Source organism: Ahaetulla prasina, chromosome 1 (genome assembly GCF_028640845.1).
Source record: "Ahaetulla prasina isolate Xishuangbanna chromosome 1, ASM2864084v1, whole genome shotgun sequence".
Lineage (NCBI taxonomy): Eukaryota > Metazoa > Chordata > Lepidosauria > Squamata > Colubridae > Ahaetulla > Ahaetulla prasina.
The window spans coordinates 301,184,484-301,206,550 of NC_080539.1; the positions used below are offsets into that span (position 1 = coordinate 301,184,484).

The 22,067-nt window shown below is 40.5% G+C and overlaps 1 protein-coding gene across 1 annotated transcript in view; it reads left to right on the forward strand.

The window, feature by feature from the left end:
* PCNX1 (pecanex 1) overlaps positions 1 to 22,067 on the forward strand; it is a 120,299-nt gene that overhangs the window by 33,865 nt on the left and 64,367 nt on the right. The window contains exon 6 of the mRNA XM_058162083.1: positions 6,893 to 7,025. Within this exon, the coding sequence (XP_058018066.1) occupies positions 6,893 to 7,025 (133 nt within the window). The remainder of the gene's footprint in view (positions 1 to 6,892; positions 7,026 to 22,067) is intronic.

A 22,067-nucleotide genomic window follows, 5' to 3' on the forward strand; every position in this document is an offset into this window, starting at 1 on the left:
GGTTTTAAGAATAAATAGTGCCAACGAATATAACATATAACTATAGCTTATATGTTATAATTATAACTTACTATAAATAATATATGCTCTTCTATTGGTATAATTTGATTAATTAATATTACTGTTAATAAAATCCCAAGTGAGAGAGTTTCTGATAACTTATATTGACTGGCTGTTTGAGTTTAATTAGCACAACATGTTCATATATACTATATGTATATGTATGTTTGTATGAATGCGTGTGTGACTTTTTATATATTTGAATTTTGTCCCATTTTGTTTACCAAAGTAGTTGATGCATATTTGCAGTTAAATGGGAAGGCAATCATTGTTTTTTCACTTATGAAATATTTTTAAATAATTCAACAAAATATAAGTATAAACTAGCATTATCACAACCTGTGATGCAAAAAGGCTTATTCTTTCAGTTTTATTTTATTATAAACATTCATCATAACCTCATCATAAACATTGACAGAGATATAGCAAATAGAAATGTTAACAGTCTTTGCAATAGAGTTTGATTAGTTGTATTGTGAACTGAAATGTATTGGACTAGAAGGATATCAATATTTCCCAAGCTTTTACATTACCTAAAAATTAACATTATTTTCTTCGTAGACAATTATATAATAGTAGTGTCCCAGACTTATTTTTTAGTCCTTAGTATTATTTTTAAAAAATAAAAATAAAATGTACCTGTTCATTTTAAAGAAACAATTACAGATCAATTTTATTATATCACGTTGGAATGAAGCGGTTTCTAAGCTTTTTTAGAACTAAGAAATTGCTATTCTAGCAATCATCAGAATTGATAATGCAAAGAGGCTGAATTTAAAGTTATTTTCTTCTGATATCTTAATTATTAAGAGTATTAGTCTGTTTCTGTTTCTGTTCATCTAATTAATAAAATGTCAACTTCAATTTGATCCTCCAATTTCTACTTCTTTGCTGATTGGCTCTAAATGTAACAGTGCTAACAGGCCAAGTTAGTTTATGAAGAATCCTCTGCTGTTTTGTGTGGTTTTTTCCATCATGAATCAATGAGGGCTTGTCAAATATAACTTGAGGTAATTATTGTTATTAAGTACACCAGTGGTAGGTGTCAAAAATTTTCACTACTGGTTTGGTGGGGGTAGCTAGGCAGGGGGCATGTGACTGAGTGGGTGTGGCCAACTTGACATCACTCACGCCCACTCAGTCACATGACCCCCCCACCTAGCCATGCCCACAGGAAAAGGTAGGAAAACTTTTGGAATTTCCACCTATCTACTCCAGCCCTCCCTTCGCCAGTCACCCCCATTTCCCCTCCTTTAGCAGCCCCGGTCCTAGCCCTGCTTCCTCCCCCTGCACCGCCTCTTTTTTCAGGCTGCTTACTTTCTGCGGCGGCAGGTCCAAAGTCTGGAAGGCAAACTGACCAGAGTTTTCAGCGGCCTCCAGCCAGCCGCTGCCTCTTTGAGAGCCGCTTTGCGGCTGTGGCGGCTGGCTGGGGGCCGCCAAAAAGTATTGGAGGTTGCAGAAAAAGCTGCTGCTGTCGCCACCATGTTCTTCGCACATGTGCACCCTATTGGACTTGCAAGGCAATGGGATGCATGTGTGTGAAGAACATGGTGATGAACATGGCGGGAGGGGCGAACGAGCGGGGACCAGGGGACTGGTTTGGGGGCATGGCCAGCTGGCCATCACTACCGGTTCGGCGACCTTGGCCAAACCGGCTGAATACCACCTCTGAAACACACTAACTAGATCTAGGTTGCTTTAAAACTGAAATAGCTGGGAGATGAAATCTCTGTGATCTCATGAGATTCGTGATATGCATGAACTCATCAGATTGTGATAGTCATGATTAGCAGCTGGCACAATATTAAGTTTACTCCGGCTTCCCTTGATACAAATTCGCAGAAAGAAGCTTTTCTCATCCAGTGTTGACATCATTCACTAGCGTAATAGCTGACTAATAGGTTCATTATTTATGGTTAACCATACTAAACTTTCTTATCAGTAGAATGCAGTTAATAATTTTACTTTCAGAAGTAAAGAAAGTTGTAATGCACATTTTGGCAATTATTAACAGTTATAGTATTCTCAATGATGAGGTTTCATAATAAACCTGTAACTTGCAAGGGTCACAGAACTGGCATGGAGATATAAGTAAGATCCAATGCATAGTTTAGAATTTTGTGGTGTAGTTCTTATGACATCAGTTGGATATAATTCATTATAATACAAACATCGATACTTATATGATAGGAAGAATTGTCTTCCACCCTTATTTATCTTTACTATAAAGTAATATATGATCACTGGGAATACGGTAACAGAGTAAAATGATGTTTTTTCTGTCATTCCAAGAGAATTTTCAATCATCTTAAATTCAAAATAATTTTCCTTTTGGGTAAATATTGTAATTTATCTTCTGTCTGTAAAGAACTGATGCCTTATGCACACAGTAATGGTTATATTGGATTATTTTACATAAACGTCTGTCATTCATATCTGCCAAAAGCAAACTTTAGGAATTAATTGCTGCCATTTAAATTTACGTCAACATGTAAGATACTAGAGCTACTTTATGTTCTTCTGTTAACTTGCTGGGGCTGAGTTAGAAATGTGAAACATTGTAGGAGGTTGAATAAGAGAACCATATGCAGCGGTATTCTCAGAAGAAAAGAGATTCAGATTTTATTTCCCCATAGTACTTAGCATAGAAATGCAAATCTCCTATTATCCTGTCAGCTTTAGCAATATTTTTTGCAGGGTAATAACTACGCTGAGTTTATTTAGTTACATTGTTTCCAATACTTACTCCACTTGTAATGGAATGTCCATATTCTTCATTACTTTCCAAGTGATAAATGTTGTTCTATTTGCAACGTAGATGTCAACTTGTTGGTATATTTAAATTCAAGGGCTGGAAAAAATGTCAAAATGAGTGTGTTCATGGATTGAAGAAGAGAAGCAAATATATGGTATATAAGAAATAATATGAGAGCACTATTTTGAAATAATGTAACATTATGAAATTCATTCTTTCCTTGGCTGTGAAAAAAATGATTTTCTGGATACAATGCCAGTTTAATTTATGCTCAAAATTGGAAAAAAATAAAACCAACTAAAGTTGCTTTTTTAAATAGGCTTCCCCCCCCCCCTTGTAACATACCTTGTATGTTAATTTGTGCAGTACATAATGAGAAGATGTTTTGCCAGTAATGTTTTTTGATATCTTGGAATATCTCAGCTTTTAAAATCTACAATTTTCTCTTTTGCCGCTTTATATCTGTCCCCTCCCTCCATGGTTTTTGTAAAACAACAGATTCACATTAATATCAGATTGCTATTTCCTTTGAAAAAAATATTAAGACTGGGAAATAATTCAACAAAGGGCCTTCTTGAATAATTTATCTAAATCTGGAACAAAATTCACCTGTTTTAATTTTAAAATATTCGTAAGATTTAGTTAAGATTCATGAATATGGTTGAAAAAGCCAGGAATTATATATGATATAATTGTTACGTCATCTATTTTGAGAAGACATAAAAATTGTTATGTGAGATTATGATTTTATATATATGCACACATATACACGCTTGCCAATAAAATGTAATGATCTATTTTGAGAAAACATTCTCTTATCTAAAAGAAACCTATATAATTTATACAAACCTATCCATTACATGTTTCCTGTCCAAAGGAATGAGAAGAAAACAATAGCAGAATGAATGTGATAGCCTTTAGTGCGGAACCTAGAACAGATAAAAATGTTTCAGTGCTCAATATGATGTATACATATTTAGTTAATATAATTTGTGTGTACTTTTTATTTTCACAGGAAATTTCAAAGCACTTTATGATAAAAGCATGTGAAATTCAATAAATTCCTGAGAAACAAACAAACAAATAAATATTGGTATTTTATATTACCAGGGAGAACTGCCCATCTTGGTAGTGAGAGGAATGCCAAGCTAGATGTATATGACTCCAGTTGGTGGTAGAAATGCTTTGTTTCTGAGGCCTGCCTCATCTCAGTATAAGATTCTGTGGTGGGTGGACATCATGAAGTTTTGTTTATCTACATGCAGCTATTCCTTTTAACTGAGCTATATTAATAGACAATAAACAGTCTAAAGCATAATTTTTAGGGAGAAAAATATATATTAAGATGGAAGATTTGAGTGCAAGACTAGTTTAACACATCCAGTATTTGATTATATTGATGTTACCCATTCAGTCATTTCCGACTCCTGGTGATTCTATGGGCCAGGTCTCTCCACATCTTCTGATCTTGCACTACGTGTTCATCCAATGTTTAAATGATAGTATTCAGTGGCAATGGCGTATCCTAATTTTCTGATAGAAATACAGTATGTGATAAATGAAGCTGATTAAAACTATTATCTATCAACTCTACCAAAATAGCTACTGTGATTTAGCAGTGTGAATAAGCATAATGATCAGTTGGTTTTTCTTTTTAAAACGAACACAACAGGATTCTGAGCATCTACTGGTTATCCATAATCTGTGGCCTCAAGTTATTATCTGGATACATTTTCACATCTGTTCTATTTAAAATGTTTTAGAATGGATGTTGCCTCTCATGCCTAGGTAAACTCTAAATACTGAACAGTAGTGTCACTTCATGTCTAGTCCAGGTGGTTGATTATTAGGATTGGGATGGGCCTGTCATACTTGCATAATTTAGGACAATTTTGATAGTTCTCTGGGTTTTTTTTATTCCTGTTGTTTTTGTTTGCATCAGTAGCATGGATTTTTCAAAATACAAAGTGTAGTGTCAGTAGCTCTTCTTATTGATGGGATATTGCCTGCAAACAACCCTTCTGTTTCATAAAATGATTAAGTGTAATTACTTCTGGTAGCTTATGTTTAGTCCTACACTAAACTTCTGTGAACTTGGGTGTACAGTACAAGTCAGAAGTGGAGTCTTTAGATAATATATCTATTTTATGAACCATGGAACATGATTTCTAAGAAGTGCCACTCTGGTTGCTTGTGGGAGAAGCCAGCTATGTACAGTGTATTGGAAGTACGTGTCTCTTTAAACTGAAGATGTTTATGTATGGCTTAGAGTGATGACAAATTCATACTTAACCATTTATCCCAAGGTGCAATGGCTTGTTCAACAAACTATTGAGTGCCATTCTGTCTAAATCAAGCTGTGTTTTTCATTTTTTATGAATGCAGCGGTGTCTAAAAATTCAGTGTAAGCAGAACAAGACTCAGATCCCATTTCTCCAAGCTAATCAAAACCCTCAGAGGGTTTGGCTCTCCACCACTGAAAGCCATTAAGATATAATGATTAAAATATTGGACTGGGATTGGAAGTGACCCAGTTCAGTTCGTCATGGCCTAATCTATTTTTGTTTTAGTTTTGAGGATAAAATTGGTGTGGTGGTGAAAATAAGGTATGTACATTGCCTTGAGCTGTTACAGAAAAACAGAATAATAAAACTGAATTCTAGAATGTAAATGTCTGTCTGTAGTATTCAGTAGTGTCTGAATTAGAAGATTAGTACTGAACTTTGACTTGGTAACAATTGAATTAGTTCTGTATTTTTATTCTTCCCCTCCCCTGATTGGGCACAGCCTTCAGTAAAGAAATTGCATTGGTCTGATGAGAGTGGCCTTTCCTTCTGAATATCACTTCTTTCAAAGTAGAATTCAGTAGTGGTTTCAAAAGTAATATTTTATTTATCTCAGTTTATACAGCAGTAAATGCTGTTAAAAGAGGAATGTAAGTCTTAAGTCTAAGTGCTATTGCTATTGTTAAAATGTGTTTGAGAAGGCAGTTAAATTCTAAAGCCAAAGTATATATAGCTATTTTAGTATAATTACATACTAAAAAGTGGGATTCCCTGCTTCTTCTGAATCTGTCAGAATCAGCTAACAGGAGTCAGAGAACTCTGGTTCCAAGGAAGACAAGAAAGCTATTTTCAGAAACATCCAACAGCAACATTTTAAAATCCAGTTACTTGAACTTCCTATTCTTCACTCCTCCCCAAGGATAATCAATGGAAGAAGTTCATTACCACACAGATTCTCAAGGGGTTTCTACAAATCTCTGTCCTTAAGGAAGATATTTTTAGATTCAGTGTACAATGTTTAAATTAATTATTTGAAATACATTTTCCAAATATATGCCATGTATTTCCAGGACAGGCATGCTTGCTAATTAGTTGCTAGAAAACAGTTCTGAAATATTTGGGAAACTTGAAAGAACAGGTTAGGGATAGAAGGTCCTTGGGAAAAAAAACATCATTCTGTGTGGTTGCTAGAACTTGAAAATGATTTGATGGCACATAACAAAAATAAAATAACACTGAATAACATTAGGGAGCTCACATTCTCTTTTGCATATCATAATTACTTTTGTTGAGAGGAAAAAGCAATAGAGAATTATTTTTTTTGCTTCCATTTTGTACTTCTAGACAAACTAAAAGCTAGGTTCAAAGAAACATGAAATTTCGTTCATGGAATCAAGGGAGATTTTAGGTTCGCCCTTCCCACACCCCCATTCTTACCCAGCAATTTCAATTTTAGTATAGGATTGTCTTTAACTTTTTAAGAAACTATCAATTGTTATTTAATTTAGATTTTATTTGGCATTAAAATGTATTTTCAATGGGTGCTTACAACTATTAATTTTGTGGAATCAAATTATTTTTTGTTAAATTGACTTAAACTCTCTGTCTGAAATAAGAAAACCTTAGCTGGATACTTGTTAAGTTGACCATTCCATACTCATAGTTTTTATTTGGCAGTGAACTAAAATGATCAACTGATTTGCAGAAGAAAGAACAATTTGTGGGAATAGCATTGGATGGTGTAAACATTATTGGTCTGAGGTTCAATTTGACTTGGTCTGTCTTGATGCAGCAGCACAAGCCAATGAGGAAGCAGTCACAGTTCGGCGTGAACGCAGCACATTTAGGCGTCAGGCAGTACGGCGCCGTCACAATGCAGGGAGTAACCCTACCCCTCCTTCATTGCTCATCGGCTCTCCCCTCAGGTATGGTATTTGTGTTCCACCGTATCTAACATGCATGCAGCTGATCACTGCTCCCAACTCCCAATGGTGTTGTAGGCATGCTTTGTTCTGCCTTTTCTCCTTACCCCCACCAATCAAACTCCTTAAGCTGTTACTGCATGCATTTGTGATACTTTTTCAATTGTGCATGTGTACACTAGGTTGTTCATTATTTTGTCCATCTTTTCAAAATGATTAGTCTACTGAAATTCATCTAAGACAGCCAGAATGCTAACAAACTGATCTAAAATTAGCTCTTTCATTTAAGTTTCTAATTTTTTTCAATGCATTACTTTTTTCTACAAATATTAAATGTAGAAATTACTTTAAATAATTCATGAGCTATCAGGGTGATTAAACCAATGCAGAAAAGCCAAAATATATTAAAGTAGTCTAATATTTTTGGAGACATTATCAATATATTCACCTCCATCTAGCCTTTAAATGTAAACTACATCAGATTTTAAAAATGTTAAATCCATATTTCTGCTTTAAAATCCATTAGCTATTATATTTAATAAGAAATTAAATATTAAAAAATAAATCTCAATTTTATAAAAATATTTTCTGTTGTAAATCTGAAATAAGTATGAGTTGTGATTGTGAAGCACTGCTGTAACTTCAGTGTTTATATATCTCACAGTTGTCACAGATTTTATCTTGTATATGCTACTGAATACACATAAAAGGCAAGTGTCAAGAGAAAATAATTATTGATGCATTGTTGGAAAAATATCCAAATTCTAAAGCATCACTTGAGGTGCTTCAGATAGTTATAAATACATCTATTTTTCAACTTGGTAACCAGTTTGTTAGATTGGATGCTGATAGATAACCAGAGCATTCCTCACTTAACAGTTCTGGAGATTCCTTTTAAGTTATTCCTGAGGATTGAGTGGTCCTCTGGAACATTGTGTGATAGGCTGGCAATGAAATGGGGGAATCAGGAAAATTGAGCAATGCTATTCTGTTCTTGTAAAACATAAACTTAGAATTTGGGGGGTATTAAGAACTTTATGACAAATTTGTAGATTATGTACCATACTTTTTGGAGTATAAGACACACTTTTCCCCCCCTAAAAGAGGGCGGAAATGTTGGTGTGTCTTGTACACCAAATACAGCCATTTTTGGCCTCCCGAAGCCCCGCCCCTTATGTCCTGTTTTTGCGAAAAATGGGCCCATTTTTCACAAAAACGGTGTGCAGAGGCTTTGGGAGGCCTGCAAAGTGCTCCTGTAGGCTGAGGAGAGCAAAAATCTCCGTTTTTCGCAAAAATTGGGCATGCAGAGGCTTTGGGAGGCCTGCAGAGTGCTCCTGTGGGCTGGGGAGAGCAAAAATGTCCGTTTTTCGCAAAAATTGAGCATGCAGAGGCTTTGGGAGGCCTACAGAGTGCTCCTGTGGGCTGGGGAGAGCAAAAATGTCCGTTTTTCGCAAAAATTGGGCATGCAGAGGCTTTGGGAGGCCTGCAGAGTGCTCCTGGGGGCTGGGGAGGGCAAAAACGCCCCCGTTTTTGGCCTCCCAAACTCCCCACGCCTTCCCTAGCCCCCAGGAGCACTCTGCAAGCCTTCCAAAACCTCTGTACCGCCCGTTTTTCACAAAAATGGGATGCACAGAGGGTTTGGCAGGCCTGCAGAGTGCTCCTAGAGGCTGGAGAGGGCAAAACCTTTTTTTTTCTTGCCTCCCTCTTTGAAATCTTGGTGCGTCTTATACGCAGGTGCGTCTTATAGTCTGAAAAATACGGTAGTCGGAACAAGGGGAAATTGGCCATTATCAAAGCAGAACACTGACATATCTAACAGTGTTACATTTTTCTTATATTCCATCAACTTCAAGTTGTAAATTTATTTCTTTGTACTTTCCTACTTAGTCTACGAAATTTAATTTCAACCAATTATGGAAAATTAGAAGCATCTAAGGAAAGGGTAGGGGTAACTATACAGAATGCTTTAGGACAGGGGTCTCCCAGCTTGATCCCTTTAAGACTTGTGAACTTCAACTCCCAGAGTTCCTCAGCCAGCTTTGCTGGCTGAGGGACTCTGGGAGTTGAAGTCCACAAGTCTTAAAGGGACCAAGGTGGGAGACCCCTGCTTTAGGAATACATTACATATGGTTCCAATACAATACAGTAGAAGATACAAAAGAAGATACAAAAGATACAATAGAAATGTATCTCAAAGTTGAACTATGGAATCCTTGGTGCTCTCTGAGTTTGGTTGTTTGTTTGCAGACATTTCATTACCTGACTAAGTAGCATCATCAGTATTAGTGAATGCGGAGTTTTCCCCTTATTTATATATAGTAACTTCCCTGCCAATGTGATGCAGGTGTGGTTTTCTCCTTGATAGTTTCTTGATTAGGGCATTGTTTTCTGCTTTATTGTTTTTATGATGTTAATTCCTGTTTATCTGGTGTGTTTGCTACAAAGAATATGTTTTGATCTTTTTGTTTCCTTCTTAGCTTTTTTATTTTTTGGTCTTTCTTGAATGGCATGTAAACATGTTTTGTCTCTATTGATAGCTGATTTGTCTGAATGTTAACTTTCAAGGAATTCCCCAGTGTTGTTGAATTTGGCTTGGTATAGAATGCTTCCAGTTGAAAATATGATTAATTCTGTCAGTTAGTTTAATTATGAGATTAAGTTTTCATCTTGCCTTCTGATTGGTACATGCTCCTAGTCTTATGCCAGTCGGTCCTTGTTATAGTCCTTATACTATATGTTGTAGATGACTCCTGTTTTTGGAGTTTTTGGGCTAATTAAGATTTGGAGGGGCTTTAATTGCTTTGTGTGCTATGGTGATATTGTGGAAATTCAGAACTAGCAAAAGAATCCACCACTTTCAGGTTTTATAGCAGAGATTATAATACAGTATCTAGAAACTAGCACTCCCACACGTACAACTAAAAATATGGATCAGGTACATAGACAACACCTTTGTCATAATAAAAAAAGAACAAGACACATGAAACAATCAACAACATCTTCAAAGGAATAAAATTCACAAGGGAAGAAGAAAACAACACACTATATAATGTGAATATCATCATCAGCAGGAGAAATAATGGCAAATTAGAAACACAACTCTATTGAAAAACAACCCACACTAATCATTAACAAAGTAACAACCCAAAATCCCTCAATAGGCGCTGGGTAAGCATATTATTCAGATATGTATAAAAACACTGCAGCAATACACTACTCCAGAAAAAGGAAACCTATATACCGTATATACTCGAGTATAAGCCGATCCGAATATAAGCCGAGGCACCTAATTTTACCACAAAAACTGGGAAAAACTATTGACTCGAGTATAAGCCGAGGGTGGGAAATGAGGCAGCTACTGGTCAATGTAAAAAATAAAGATAGAGCCAAGTAAAATAACATGAATATTTATTTGAACGAAAAACAATAAAAGTGCAAAAGGGGGAAGGAGGATTCCCAGCTTTAGAAAATTTAGAACTACGCCGCCTTTGGTATGACCTGAGCATAGCTCATAAAATTATCTGCTACAATGTACTTCCTATCAATGACTACTTCAGCTTCAACCACAACAATACACGAGAACACAATAGATTCAAACTTAAAAGTGAACCTCTCCAATCTAGATTGCAGAAAATGTGACTTCAGTAACAGAGTTGTTAATGCCTGGAATGTGCTACCTGACTCTGTGGTCTCTTCCCAAAATCCCCAAAGCCTTAACCAAAGACTATCTAGTATTGACCTCACCCCATTCCTAAGAGGTCTGTAAGGCGTGCATAAGAGCACCAGCGTGCCTACCGTCCCTGTCCTAATGTTCCCTTTAGTTGTATTCCTTTTATGTATTCAATTCATGCTTATATTTATATAATTATTTAATATGTATTTGACAAAATAAATGAATGAATGAATGAATGAATAGAATAGAATAGAATAGAATTTTTATTGGCTAAGTGTGATTGGACACACAAGGAATGAATGAATGAATGAATGAGTGAGTGAGTTACTTCAACAACATTGTCTCACAGAAATTGACAATACAACTGCAAGCATGAAAATGAGTCCTCCTTTAGCTTCCAAGGGACCAGGGTGCCTCTGAAGGTCAGTGCTCTAAGCACTAAGAACCCAGCACAAATCTAAGCCTGTATGCACACCAATAGTGAAAATACCCTGCACAGTGTCTCTTGGCAGAGAAGGTTAATTTTCATAGACGTTGGGGTGGCTTTTTTTTTTTTTGGCAGGGCAATAAGGGTCTCTAATATCATTAAACCCAAGTGTGAGGAAAAAGACAGCAGCTAAAATGTTAAGGCCAGTTGTGTGACCTTCTCCAATACAGTTGGCCTGGCTGTTTGCCAAAACTTAAAACACCCTCCCATCCCCCCTCCCTGCTAAAGCTTCTTTCTTAAAACAATTGTGGTCTTTGCCTTTCATTGTGCCAATCGACTTTAGAAGTCTGTGTGTGTGTGTGTGTGTGTGTGTGTGTGTGTGTGTGTGAGAGAGAGAGAGAGAGAGGGAGGGAGGGAGGGAGTGCAAAAGGGGGAAGGAGGATTCCCAGCTCTAAACAAAGGGAAATCCCGGAATGCCAGGGCGAAAGGCGGTGCTCACGTTCCTCCTCCCTTGCTCAAAAGCCCCAACATGATATTGGAATTGGATGCCATTATATACCTGCTGAGGGGATAATTTGAATAACTTGAAAGATATAAAAGCTCTAAACATATTTGTTTAAAAATCTAAAATCTATACTTAAAATAAATGAATATAAAGTAATAAAGTTCTTTAAAGTTGTAATTCACTTTGCTGCTGAAAAAGAAAAGAAGCTTAACACCTTAAATGGTATTTATTAACTGAAATATCATCAAATCAAATATATAATGAGGTATATTATAATGACCTTTGTTTTCAGAAAGAAGCATGATGGAAGTTTTTCAATAAAGGGGGAAATATAGAAAAAACTTAGTGTCATGCTCATATATCATCTTTACAGATGTTGTTAACACTATACTATGGCAGCATATGATGGTACACTGTTTCAATCAATTTCAGGATGAAAAACTCATCAATGAGGAGGAGGAGTATAATTTATTAACCTTGTATGATATCAGTTTCTCAAGGACTCTAGAAGGACCCGAGGAAGAAATCTCTGCCCCTCCCCACTTTCCTTTCCAACCCAGCCTTCCAAGGGGACCTTTGAGGGAGAAATCTCTGCCCCCTCCCCACTTTCCCTTTCCAAGGCAGCCTTCCAAGAGGACCTCTCGAAAAGAGCGAAAGCTTTCTCCTGGCCGTTTTACCACCACCACACCCTCCACGCCGGCCATGGCACGAGCTCAGATTGCCGGCTGGGGATGATGGGCGCTGCAGTGCGATCTCGGGAGAGACTAGGAGGGAAGAAAGAATGACTGTTTCCCCACACCCTAGGATTGGGAAAACATTGACCCCCTTAGTTGCGGGAGAAGGTTGCGCTTCAAAGCGGTCGCCTCCATCCATCAATCCATCCTTCCTTCCTTACTTCCATCCATCCATCCATCCTTTTTTTCCCAGCGAGCGGTGCGTGTGTGTGACATGCAAGCAAGGCGTCTCACGGGCGTGTGTGTGTGTGTTTGTGGTGGGGTCTCGTCCCAGCCACCCACCCACTCGCTCCCTTTCCTCTTCGGAGCGTGGGCTGTTCCCGTTCGCCTGGCCTCCGTCCTCCGATCTCCTGCGCTGGGAGCGGCGGCGAGCCAGCGAACGGCCGGGCACCGCGGACTTTGGCAAGGAGGAAGGTGGGAGGAAGCGGAGCTGCGGCTGTGGGGGTTGAGGCGTGCAAGAGGAGTGAGCATGGAAAGGCCTTTTGTGTGTGTGCGTGTGTGCGCGCCTGTGTGCCCTAGGGAGGGAAGCGGAGCTGCCGGCTGTGTGGGGGTTGAGGCGTGCAGAGGCGCGCCTCCTCCTCTTCCTCCACGCCGCTCCTCTTGCACGCCTCAACCCCACCATCCCCCACCCTCTCCGCGCGTGAAGGTCACCTCCTCCCTCTTCCAGGCGGCGGCGGCGGCGGCGGCGGCTCAGCGGGCGCCACAGCGGCAGCTCGCTTCCTCCCACTGGTCCCAGTCCAGCGAGCGGTGGCGACATGCCGGCGCGCTCGCTTTCACCGTTCGGCTGGACTGGGACCAGTGGGAGGAAGCGGAGCTGCCGGCTGTGGCGCTCGCTGAGCCGCCGCCGCCGCCGCCGCCTGGAAGAGGAGGAGGGTTTCAACGGTGAAAGCGTCGGCCGAGAAGGCTGGCGGCTCCCCGCCCGCCGCGCGACCCATGCGGTCCCAATCAGCCGAACGGTGAAAGCGGAGCGGCGCCGGCATGTCGCTTTCACCGTTCGGCTGGACTGGGACCAGTGGGAGGAAGCGGAGCTGCCGGCTGTGGCGCTCGCTGAGCCGCCGCCGCCGCCGCCTGGAAGAGGAGGAGGTGACCTTCACGCTGGAGAGGGTGGGGATGGTGGGGTTGAGGCGTGCAAGAGGAGCGGCGTGGAGGAAGAGGAGGAGGCGCGCCTCTTGCACGCCCCTCAACCCCCACAGCCGGCAGCTCCGCCTCCCTAGGGCACACACGCGCACACACACGCACACACACACAAAAAGGCCTTTCCACGCTCACTCCTCTTGCACGCCCCTCAACCCCCCCACAGCCGGCAGCTCCGCTTCCCTCCCTAGGGCACACAGGCGCGCACACACACGCACACACACACACACACACACACACACACAAAAAGGCCTTTCCACGCTCGCTCCTCTTGCACGCCCCTCAACCCCCCCACACAGCCGGCAGCTCCGCTTCCCTCCCTAGGGCACACAGGCGCGCACACACACCCACACACACACAAAAAGGCCTTTCCACGCTCACTCCTCTTGCACGCCCCTCAACCCCCCCACAGCCGGCAGCTCCGCTTCCCTCCCTAGGGCACACAGGCGCGCACGCTCGCTCCTCTTGCACGCCCCTCAACCCCCCCACACAGCCGGCAGCTCCGCTTCCCTCCCTAGGGCACACAGGCGCGCACACACACGCACACACACACAAAAAGGCCTTTCCACGCTCACTCCTCTTGCACGCCCCTCAACCCCCCCACAGCCGGCAGCTCCGCTTCCCTCCCACCTTCCTCCTTGCCAAAGTCCGCGGTGCCCGAAGCCGTTCGCTGGCTCGCTCCCTCGCTCCCCGCGCAGGAGATCGGGGGGCGGGGGCCAGGGCGAACGGGAACACTGCACCACCAGGGCTTCCCCGCGCCAATGCACAGCCCGCCAAGTTTGCGCCGTCCGCCCACCAGACACGGGAATGGGGGCCGGCCTGGGGGCGACAAATCCCGCGAGACCTCGGCGGGCCCGCTCCCCGTCCCTCCCATGGGAGTCCGTTCGGTACCCCCTCCTGTGCGGGGTTCCCGAAGACGTAGACTCGAGTATAAGCCGAGGGGACGTTTTTCAGCAGAAAAAACGTGCTGAAAAACTCGGCTTATACTCGAGTATATACGGTAACTTCATCCAATGAAATGTATACTTTTTCAGCAGTCCCTGGTTAATTGACCCATTGCAGCACAACCTACACAAGTGATGAAAGGATAACACTGCAATACTTCAAAAAAAAATAACCAAACAGATTGTTACAACCACATGGCATCACCATAACACATAGACTTACTAAAGTTCTCCAAATCATTCTAAACCAAAAGATCCCGTAGTCCAAGAAGAAAAAGCAGGATCTATCTACAACATGCAGTGTAAGGATTATAACAACCGCTATGTCGAACAGACAGGCAGAAGACTAGCAGAGCACATTTATGAACACCAACTAGCAGTAAGAAAACACAGTAAAACTTAGTCTCACACACACACGGACAGACTCGCCATGCTTTCAGCTGGTAAATTATGAGCATCTCAGACTAGACTAAATCCAGTAATGCTAGGGAATTCCTAGAAACTTTGGCATTCAGATAAATCTGCCATCAATAGAACATAGAAATAAACCACATTTACATTCAAAAGAGACACTAAAAAAACTAAAAAGAAAACCAAAAGATCAGAACATCAACCAACATCCAGATAAGTGGGGATTAAACAGACACACAATCAAGCAGAAAAAATAGATGCAAACAAACAACTAAGTTTAGAGAGCACCAAGAATTCTACTTACGGTTCCTATGCCCAAAGGAGGTTCCATGCAATCAAAATTTTTCTTCTGCACTTGAGAATCTTATGAAATGTATCAAAGGCCTCATTAAAAATCAGTTATGATATTTTAATAAGATACTGAAATAAAACCAATAACGTACAGTACAAGTTTAAATATAACAGTGCACAAAATGTTTTAGAATAGAACTATGTAACGCAATCCAGAATAAAAAAGTAAACACACAATTGTGCATAAAATAAGAAATCTTGTCATTTCACAATATAAAGTGAGTATGCAAATATATTTTGCATATGCCTCAATAATCTGAATAAATTTCATGTTCTACAGATGATCTGTATGTTGGCTAATAGTCATTAGTTGAAAAGTATTGATAAATTTCACTCTTTAAGATTAAATCCTTAATAATTAATAACATTGGAATAATTTCTTATATGGAAGTAGAGAAAAGAACAACAAACTTACTAGCTTCTAAATCTGTCATTTAATCTTAATTATTCAGAACTGTCTTGAAAGCAATCCAAACTGGACATGAAGTCATAGATAATTCAATGAATATCAATGAAGCATTCCAAAATTATTTTTGTCAATATTAGGAACATATTTTGTGTTTTTATATTTTAGTATTACAAAGCTTAACCTCAACACCCAATGTGCTAAAAGAGGAAGAAAAGAAGAAGAAATGTTTAACTGATTGTCCAGATAGCTCTTATTAATGGGTAGCATGACAGTATAATTAAATAAAATGTTCTGAGTATAATTAGTACTGTTAAAATTCTAATGAAAGTAAACGTATTACATTTTTGATACTAAAGAGTATAGAACTAGCCCTATTTTCCATCCTGCTTTGTGCATAAGTGTGTGAGATTTAAAAATTTAACCTCATAGAAAGTAGTGCAGAGACAATGAACAATTAAAAAGCAGATTTATTACAGAGATATATATCGTAAGCTTTTGCAAAAGGGTTCTCCCAAGAAAAAGAGAGAACATCTTATAGGTCAGAATACATGGTTTATAACCATCAGCAAAACAATTAAAATGCCCCCAAACTCCCTCTTATCACTGTTTATCAGATGTTACATAAAGTTTTGGGCTTATTCAGCAACATATTCCCCAATCTGATATCCCCAATTAGATATCCCCTTTCCATGTGTCCTTAATAAAACAATTAATTTGAACATGTCAGCATCTTTCCTACTATTAATGAACTTTGGTCAGCCTGACCCAACTCGGAATGTACTAATCAAGTTTATGCCTTTGTTTTCTCAGAAAAGGCGTCATACATACTTTCTTATCTTAATGCCTTACACAGCTAATTAGTTTAGGTTTAGCTTAGGTCATGAGAGGCATAGATATGGAGTCAGCAAGGCTCTTATTTTTTACAGGCATAATTCTATTTCTCTCAGTGGAAAAAAGTTATACCATTGTATCCTTCTTTCAACTATATAATCTTAATACAAAAATTCTTTGGATATACTCATCACGGTACAAGTAGTCCTTGACTTATGAACAGAATTGAGCCCAGAATTTATGTTGCTAAATGAGAAATTCGTTAAGTGACTTTTGCCCCATTTTATGACTTTTCTTGCCACTTTTCTTGTTAAGTGAATCACTGCAGTTGTTAAATCAGTAATACAGTTGTTAAGTGAATCTGGCTTCCCCATTGACTTTGCTTGTCAGAAGGTCACAAAGGGTGATCACATGATCCCAGGACACTAACTGTCATAGATATGAACTAGTTGTCAAGCATCCAGATGTAAATCATGTGGGGATGGGTCAACGGTCATAAGTGTGAAAAATGGTTATAAATTTTTTCAGTGCCGTTGTAACTTCGAACAATCACTAAATGAAGTGTTGTAAGTCTAACCCCGAGCAATAGCAAAAGCATAAGAAAGGAGCCCAGACTGACTCCCCCCCTAGTTCATATAGGATAAGGGGAATGGAGAAGAGAATTCAGCCGTTCAAGATGTTTTTACTGTGGCCTACATAAATATAGTTCCAGTCAGTTTTTTGGAATCTCTTTCCTTATCTGACCTTGAAGGGCTAAGTTCAATTTTCACTGCTTCACATAGACTCATAATTTTAATGGGAATCCATTTATGTGAATAGCATTTTCAGTGGTGGGCTATTTCATCGCAAAAACAGTCTATTGAGCTTTGTTAAAACGATAAAGGCACATATTTTATACAGCTTCTTTATCTTTTAGATCACAGTTGGATAATTAAATAATGGGATCAATGTTCCATTTTTCACTCTCTGCTATTGCTACTTTTAATTTAGAACTCATGTAAAGTTATGCTGTTCTTTTAACAAAAAAAAGATCTCATTTGCTGACAATTCTTATCTATTTCTTGCCTATTTCTTGTTGTCTGACAAGACTTCTTTCTCCAAAAGAAGACTTTTTTGGAACAAGAATTAGGTCATGTTTAAGTTTTGAGTAGTAGTAATGGGTTTTTTCATTACTTTAAAGAAGGGAAAAGTCAGTGGATGTGTTAAGTAAGCAACAGGAACGGGGAAAAAAAGCAACCTTTCTAACATTTTCTTCTCACTGCAATTATTTATTGAAATATTTGACCCCTCATTTTTTTGAACATTCCAAACTTTGTTAGAATATTCCTCAATAATAAACTAATGAACTTCCAAATTCAACTATGTAGTTGGTCTTTCACTTGAATGTATATCTATTTTTCCTTTTTATCTTATCAGAATTTTAAATTCAGCTATAAAATTTAGGAGTCTGGAACAATTTCAATGACAATATTGTCTTTAACATAAAAGAACTCCATGGCCTACAGGCATTATTTAGCCAATGGAAGTTCAACACTCAAAAGTTAATAATTTCTAAGAATAGAGAAGGATTATTTTTTTCCCTGCACAGAAGCAGAAAAAGACTGCTGAGTGAAAAAGACGTGGCTCAGGAAATGGGATTTGGGAAGGGGTATCATGTGATCGACACAGATCTTGAGGCAAATTTGGATTCCTAGCTTAATGGATAATATAGATACTACAACCTAAATTTAGGTGGGCTCCTAAATATTTTATCGACTTGGGAAAAAAATTGTCTGAGCTCATTCTAGCTTGTTTTCCATACAATTATAACATTCTTTAAATTTTTGTTAAAAATTAAAGCTATTTATGAACTCTGTTGTATCTTTATTTGAGGTAACTAGGCTTTGTTGTTTTTTCCGTTAACCTGTGAAACTGAATAAAAACAATTAACAGACAACCCAGAAATAGAGAATCAGACACGTGGGAAGCTGAATTAATCTAAACCGTAGCATTTGTCTATCAAGCCAAATACTGTGCATTAACTGGCAGTAACTGCTTTAAGTAAAAGTTTCCCAGCTCTAACTTGGTGAAATTTAAAATGTCTAGAGTTCAGCATTAGTTTTTGTGTGGCATCCAAAGCCCAGCTTATTTATCTTATATAAACAGGAAAAAAAGAATTGTGGCTACTGCTAAACCATCAAATAACAATGTTTTTATGGACCATGGAAACTAACACTATTCTTGCTGGCTTGCATGCTGCACGGTGATACTTCTTTTCATGTCCATTGAAAATGCACAGCTACATGATACTTTGTTTGGAAATATTCTTCAACAGGATTTTTTATCCATTATAATTTCTCATATTTTGTTGAATATATTCTTAGGGCTCTTTTAATAAAGTTCATGGCTGAAATTTGTAGAATAGGTGATTTGTAATTTTTGTGCAACAGAATGGAGTATCAAAGGCTTGAGAGTAAATAATATTTATTAAAACTGTACAGTAATTCCTGAAGGCTTCTGCTAAGTCATGTCACAAAAAAAACAGACTAAAGGCCATGACTAAGTAGCAGGAAAATTTCCCAAAGATTACCCATCTTCATTCCTGTAAGAGTTATTTCATTTTGATAAATTTTTCTTTTATGTGAAATGTATTTTTTTAAGCTTGATGTTACGATACACTATTTTGGTATAAAATTTGTATTTAATTCCTCCCCCATATAAATAAATGCACGTAAACAATTTTTTCTAAAGTTTGGGAAATGATAATGATAAAATATACACCAACGTTAAATAACTTCTTCATTCTTGTATTTGCATGTGTAGCTATTAATATTATATTGTATAATTTTAAAAAATATATATTAAACAAAGGCATTAATAATTCGATTCTATATGCATCATATGCTCTAAACTACCACATCTGTTTCTGACACAAGCTGTTTAGAATAAACAAAGTATATACTCTTATTTCTTGGTTAGGATATTTTAAAAAAAAATTCTGATTTTGACCCAAGTTTTATGAATATGGGGTAATGCTGCAAAAAGTAGAGAGTCAAGGCCTTTAAAAAATTAAATTATAGTTCTAAAAATATGGCTATCCGTTCTAATGGATTGTAATGTAATGTGTTACTCAGTTGTAGATGGTTTTTTAAAATATATATTTTTTATGTTCAGTTATTCATTTATCTGGCACGCGTCAAAAAGGAACCTAAGGGGTTTTTTAATTAAGGCTTTTAACAAATTTTTAAAGGGAGGGAGGGTTGAGGTGGGTCGTGGGGGAGACCCATTACAGGGGCCAGACCCTGCAAGGGCTCGCGAGTTACAGGTAGGTTCGGAGGTAACACTGGGGGATGAGGCTGGTACCCAAGGCCATGAGGGTTATTCAATTGGCACGGTTAGTGGGAGGGGCAGATATGGCGGAAGCGGGGATCCGTATCTTGTTAGGGGAGTGCGCCCTCGCTGTTTACAAGCGATTGCGCACTCTGGACCCTCTGTCTTCTCCCGTTCCCTGGGTGGCTGGAATCCTCGGGGCCTTGACCTTCGGCTGATGTTGTGCAACGCCAGGTCCGTGAACAATAAAACCCCCTTATTTCAGATCTTATTCAAGAGGGGGGCGCGGACCTGATGGGTGTTACGGAGACCTGGTTGGGCACGGAAGGGGGTGTCCCCCTGGTAGAAATGTGCCCACCGGGTTTCCGAGCATTCCATCAGCCGAGGGTACAAGGTAGGGATGGAGGGGTGGCGGTTATTATAAACGAGAGTCTAGAGCCGAGGGAGGTCACTGTCCCGCAGATAGCCAGCTGTGAGTCTCTTCTTGTTCGGTGGGGCCAGGGGTTGCAGGTGGGCTTGCTGATCACGTACCTGGCTCCTTGCCACGTGACAGCAGCCCTGCCTGAGCTGCTCGATGTGATTGCCGAGGCGGCGGTTGATTCCCCCAGGCTTATGGTCATGGGGGATTTCAATTTGCCGTCGGTGGGCGAGACATCGGTGACAGCCCGGGAGTTCATGGCTTCCATGACAGCCTTGGACCTGACCCAGTTAACGAATGGTCCCACTCACATTGGAGGAAACACGCTGGACTTGATTTTTGTCTCGGGACAGTGGCTGAATGATCTGGAATTGGGGAATTTGGTTATTACACCCCTGTCATGGTCAGATCATTCGCTCCTTCGTCTCGACTTTCGAACCGCAAACCCACACTGGAGGGAGACGGAACCAATGCGCTGGTTCCGTCCCAGGCGCCTGATGGACCCAGAGAGGTTCCTGACGGAGCTTGGGCCATTTCCTGACGATCTGGCTCACGGCTCGACCGAAGAACTTGTCGTTGCCTGGGAAACGGCGGGGGCAGGGGCTTTGGATCGTGTCGTGCCTTTGCGGCCTCTGACCCGGCACCGTTCTCGACCAGCTCCTTGGTTCTCTGAGGAGCTGAGAGAGATGAAGCGCCGGAAAAGACGCCTAGAGAGCAACTGGAGGGCCAGCCGTTCCGAATCTGACCGAACACTAGTACGGTCTTACGTTCAGGCCTACTTAGTGGCGATAGGGACAGCAAAGTGGGAATACTTTTCCGCCCTTATCGCATCGGCAGATAACCGCCCAGCCGCCTTGTTTAGGGTGACCCGCTCTCTGCTTTTCCAGGGAGATCAGGAGGACCCCTTGCAAGGACGTGCTGAGGAGTTTGGAATGTATCTGCACGATAAAATTGCTCAGATCCGGGACGGGCTGGACGCTGATTGGGTGGATTCGGGTGGGACGGCGGAGGCAGCTCTTGAGAATATTATTTGGGGGGAATTCGATTCTGTGACTCCCGAGGACATGGACAGGATACTGAGAGGGCTGAATGCTACCACATGTTTATTGGACCCGTGTCCCTCCTGGTTGGTACTGGCCACATAGGAGGTTACACGAGGCTGGCTTCAGAGAATTGTTAACGCTTCTTTGAAGGAGGGTATCTTCCCCACAGCCTTGAAAGAGACGGTGGTGAGACCCCTCCTCAAGAAGTCTTCCCTGGATCCAGCTATTTTATCGAACTACCGTCCGGTCTCTAACCTTCGTTTTGTGGCGAAGGTTGTTGAGAGTGTTGTGGCACATCAGCTCCCTCGGTACCTGGATGAAACTGTTTATCTAGACCCGTGCCAGTCCGGCTTCTGGCCTGGGTACAGCACGGAGACAGCTTTGGTCACGTTGGTTGATGATCTCTGGAGGGCCCGGGATAGGGGTTGTTCCTCTATCCTGGTCCTACTTGATCTGTCAGCGGCTTTTGATACCATCGACCATGGTATCTTGCTGCAGCGGTTGGGGAGCCTGGGAGTGGGGGGCACCGTTTTTCGGTGGTTCTCCTCTTATCTCTCCGACCGCTTGCAGACAGTGTTGGCGGGGGGGCAGAGATCGACCGCGAGGCACCTCACATGTGGGGTGCCGCAGGGGTCGGTTCTCTCGCCCCTCCTGTTCAACATCTATATGAAACTGTTGGGGGAGATCATCCGTGGTTTTGGGGTGAGTTGCCAGCTGTACGCTGATGACACTCAACTGTACATTTCCACCCCGGATCACCCCAACGAAGCCGTCGATGTGATGTCCCGGTGCCTTGAAGCCGTTCGGGTCTGGATGGGGACGAACAGACTTCGACTCAACCCATCCAAGACGGAGT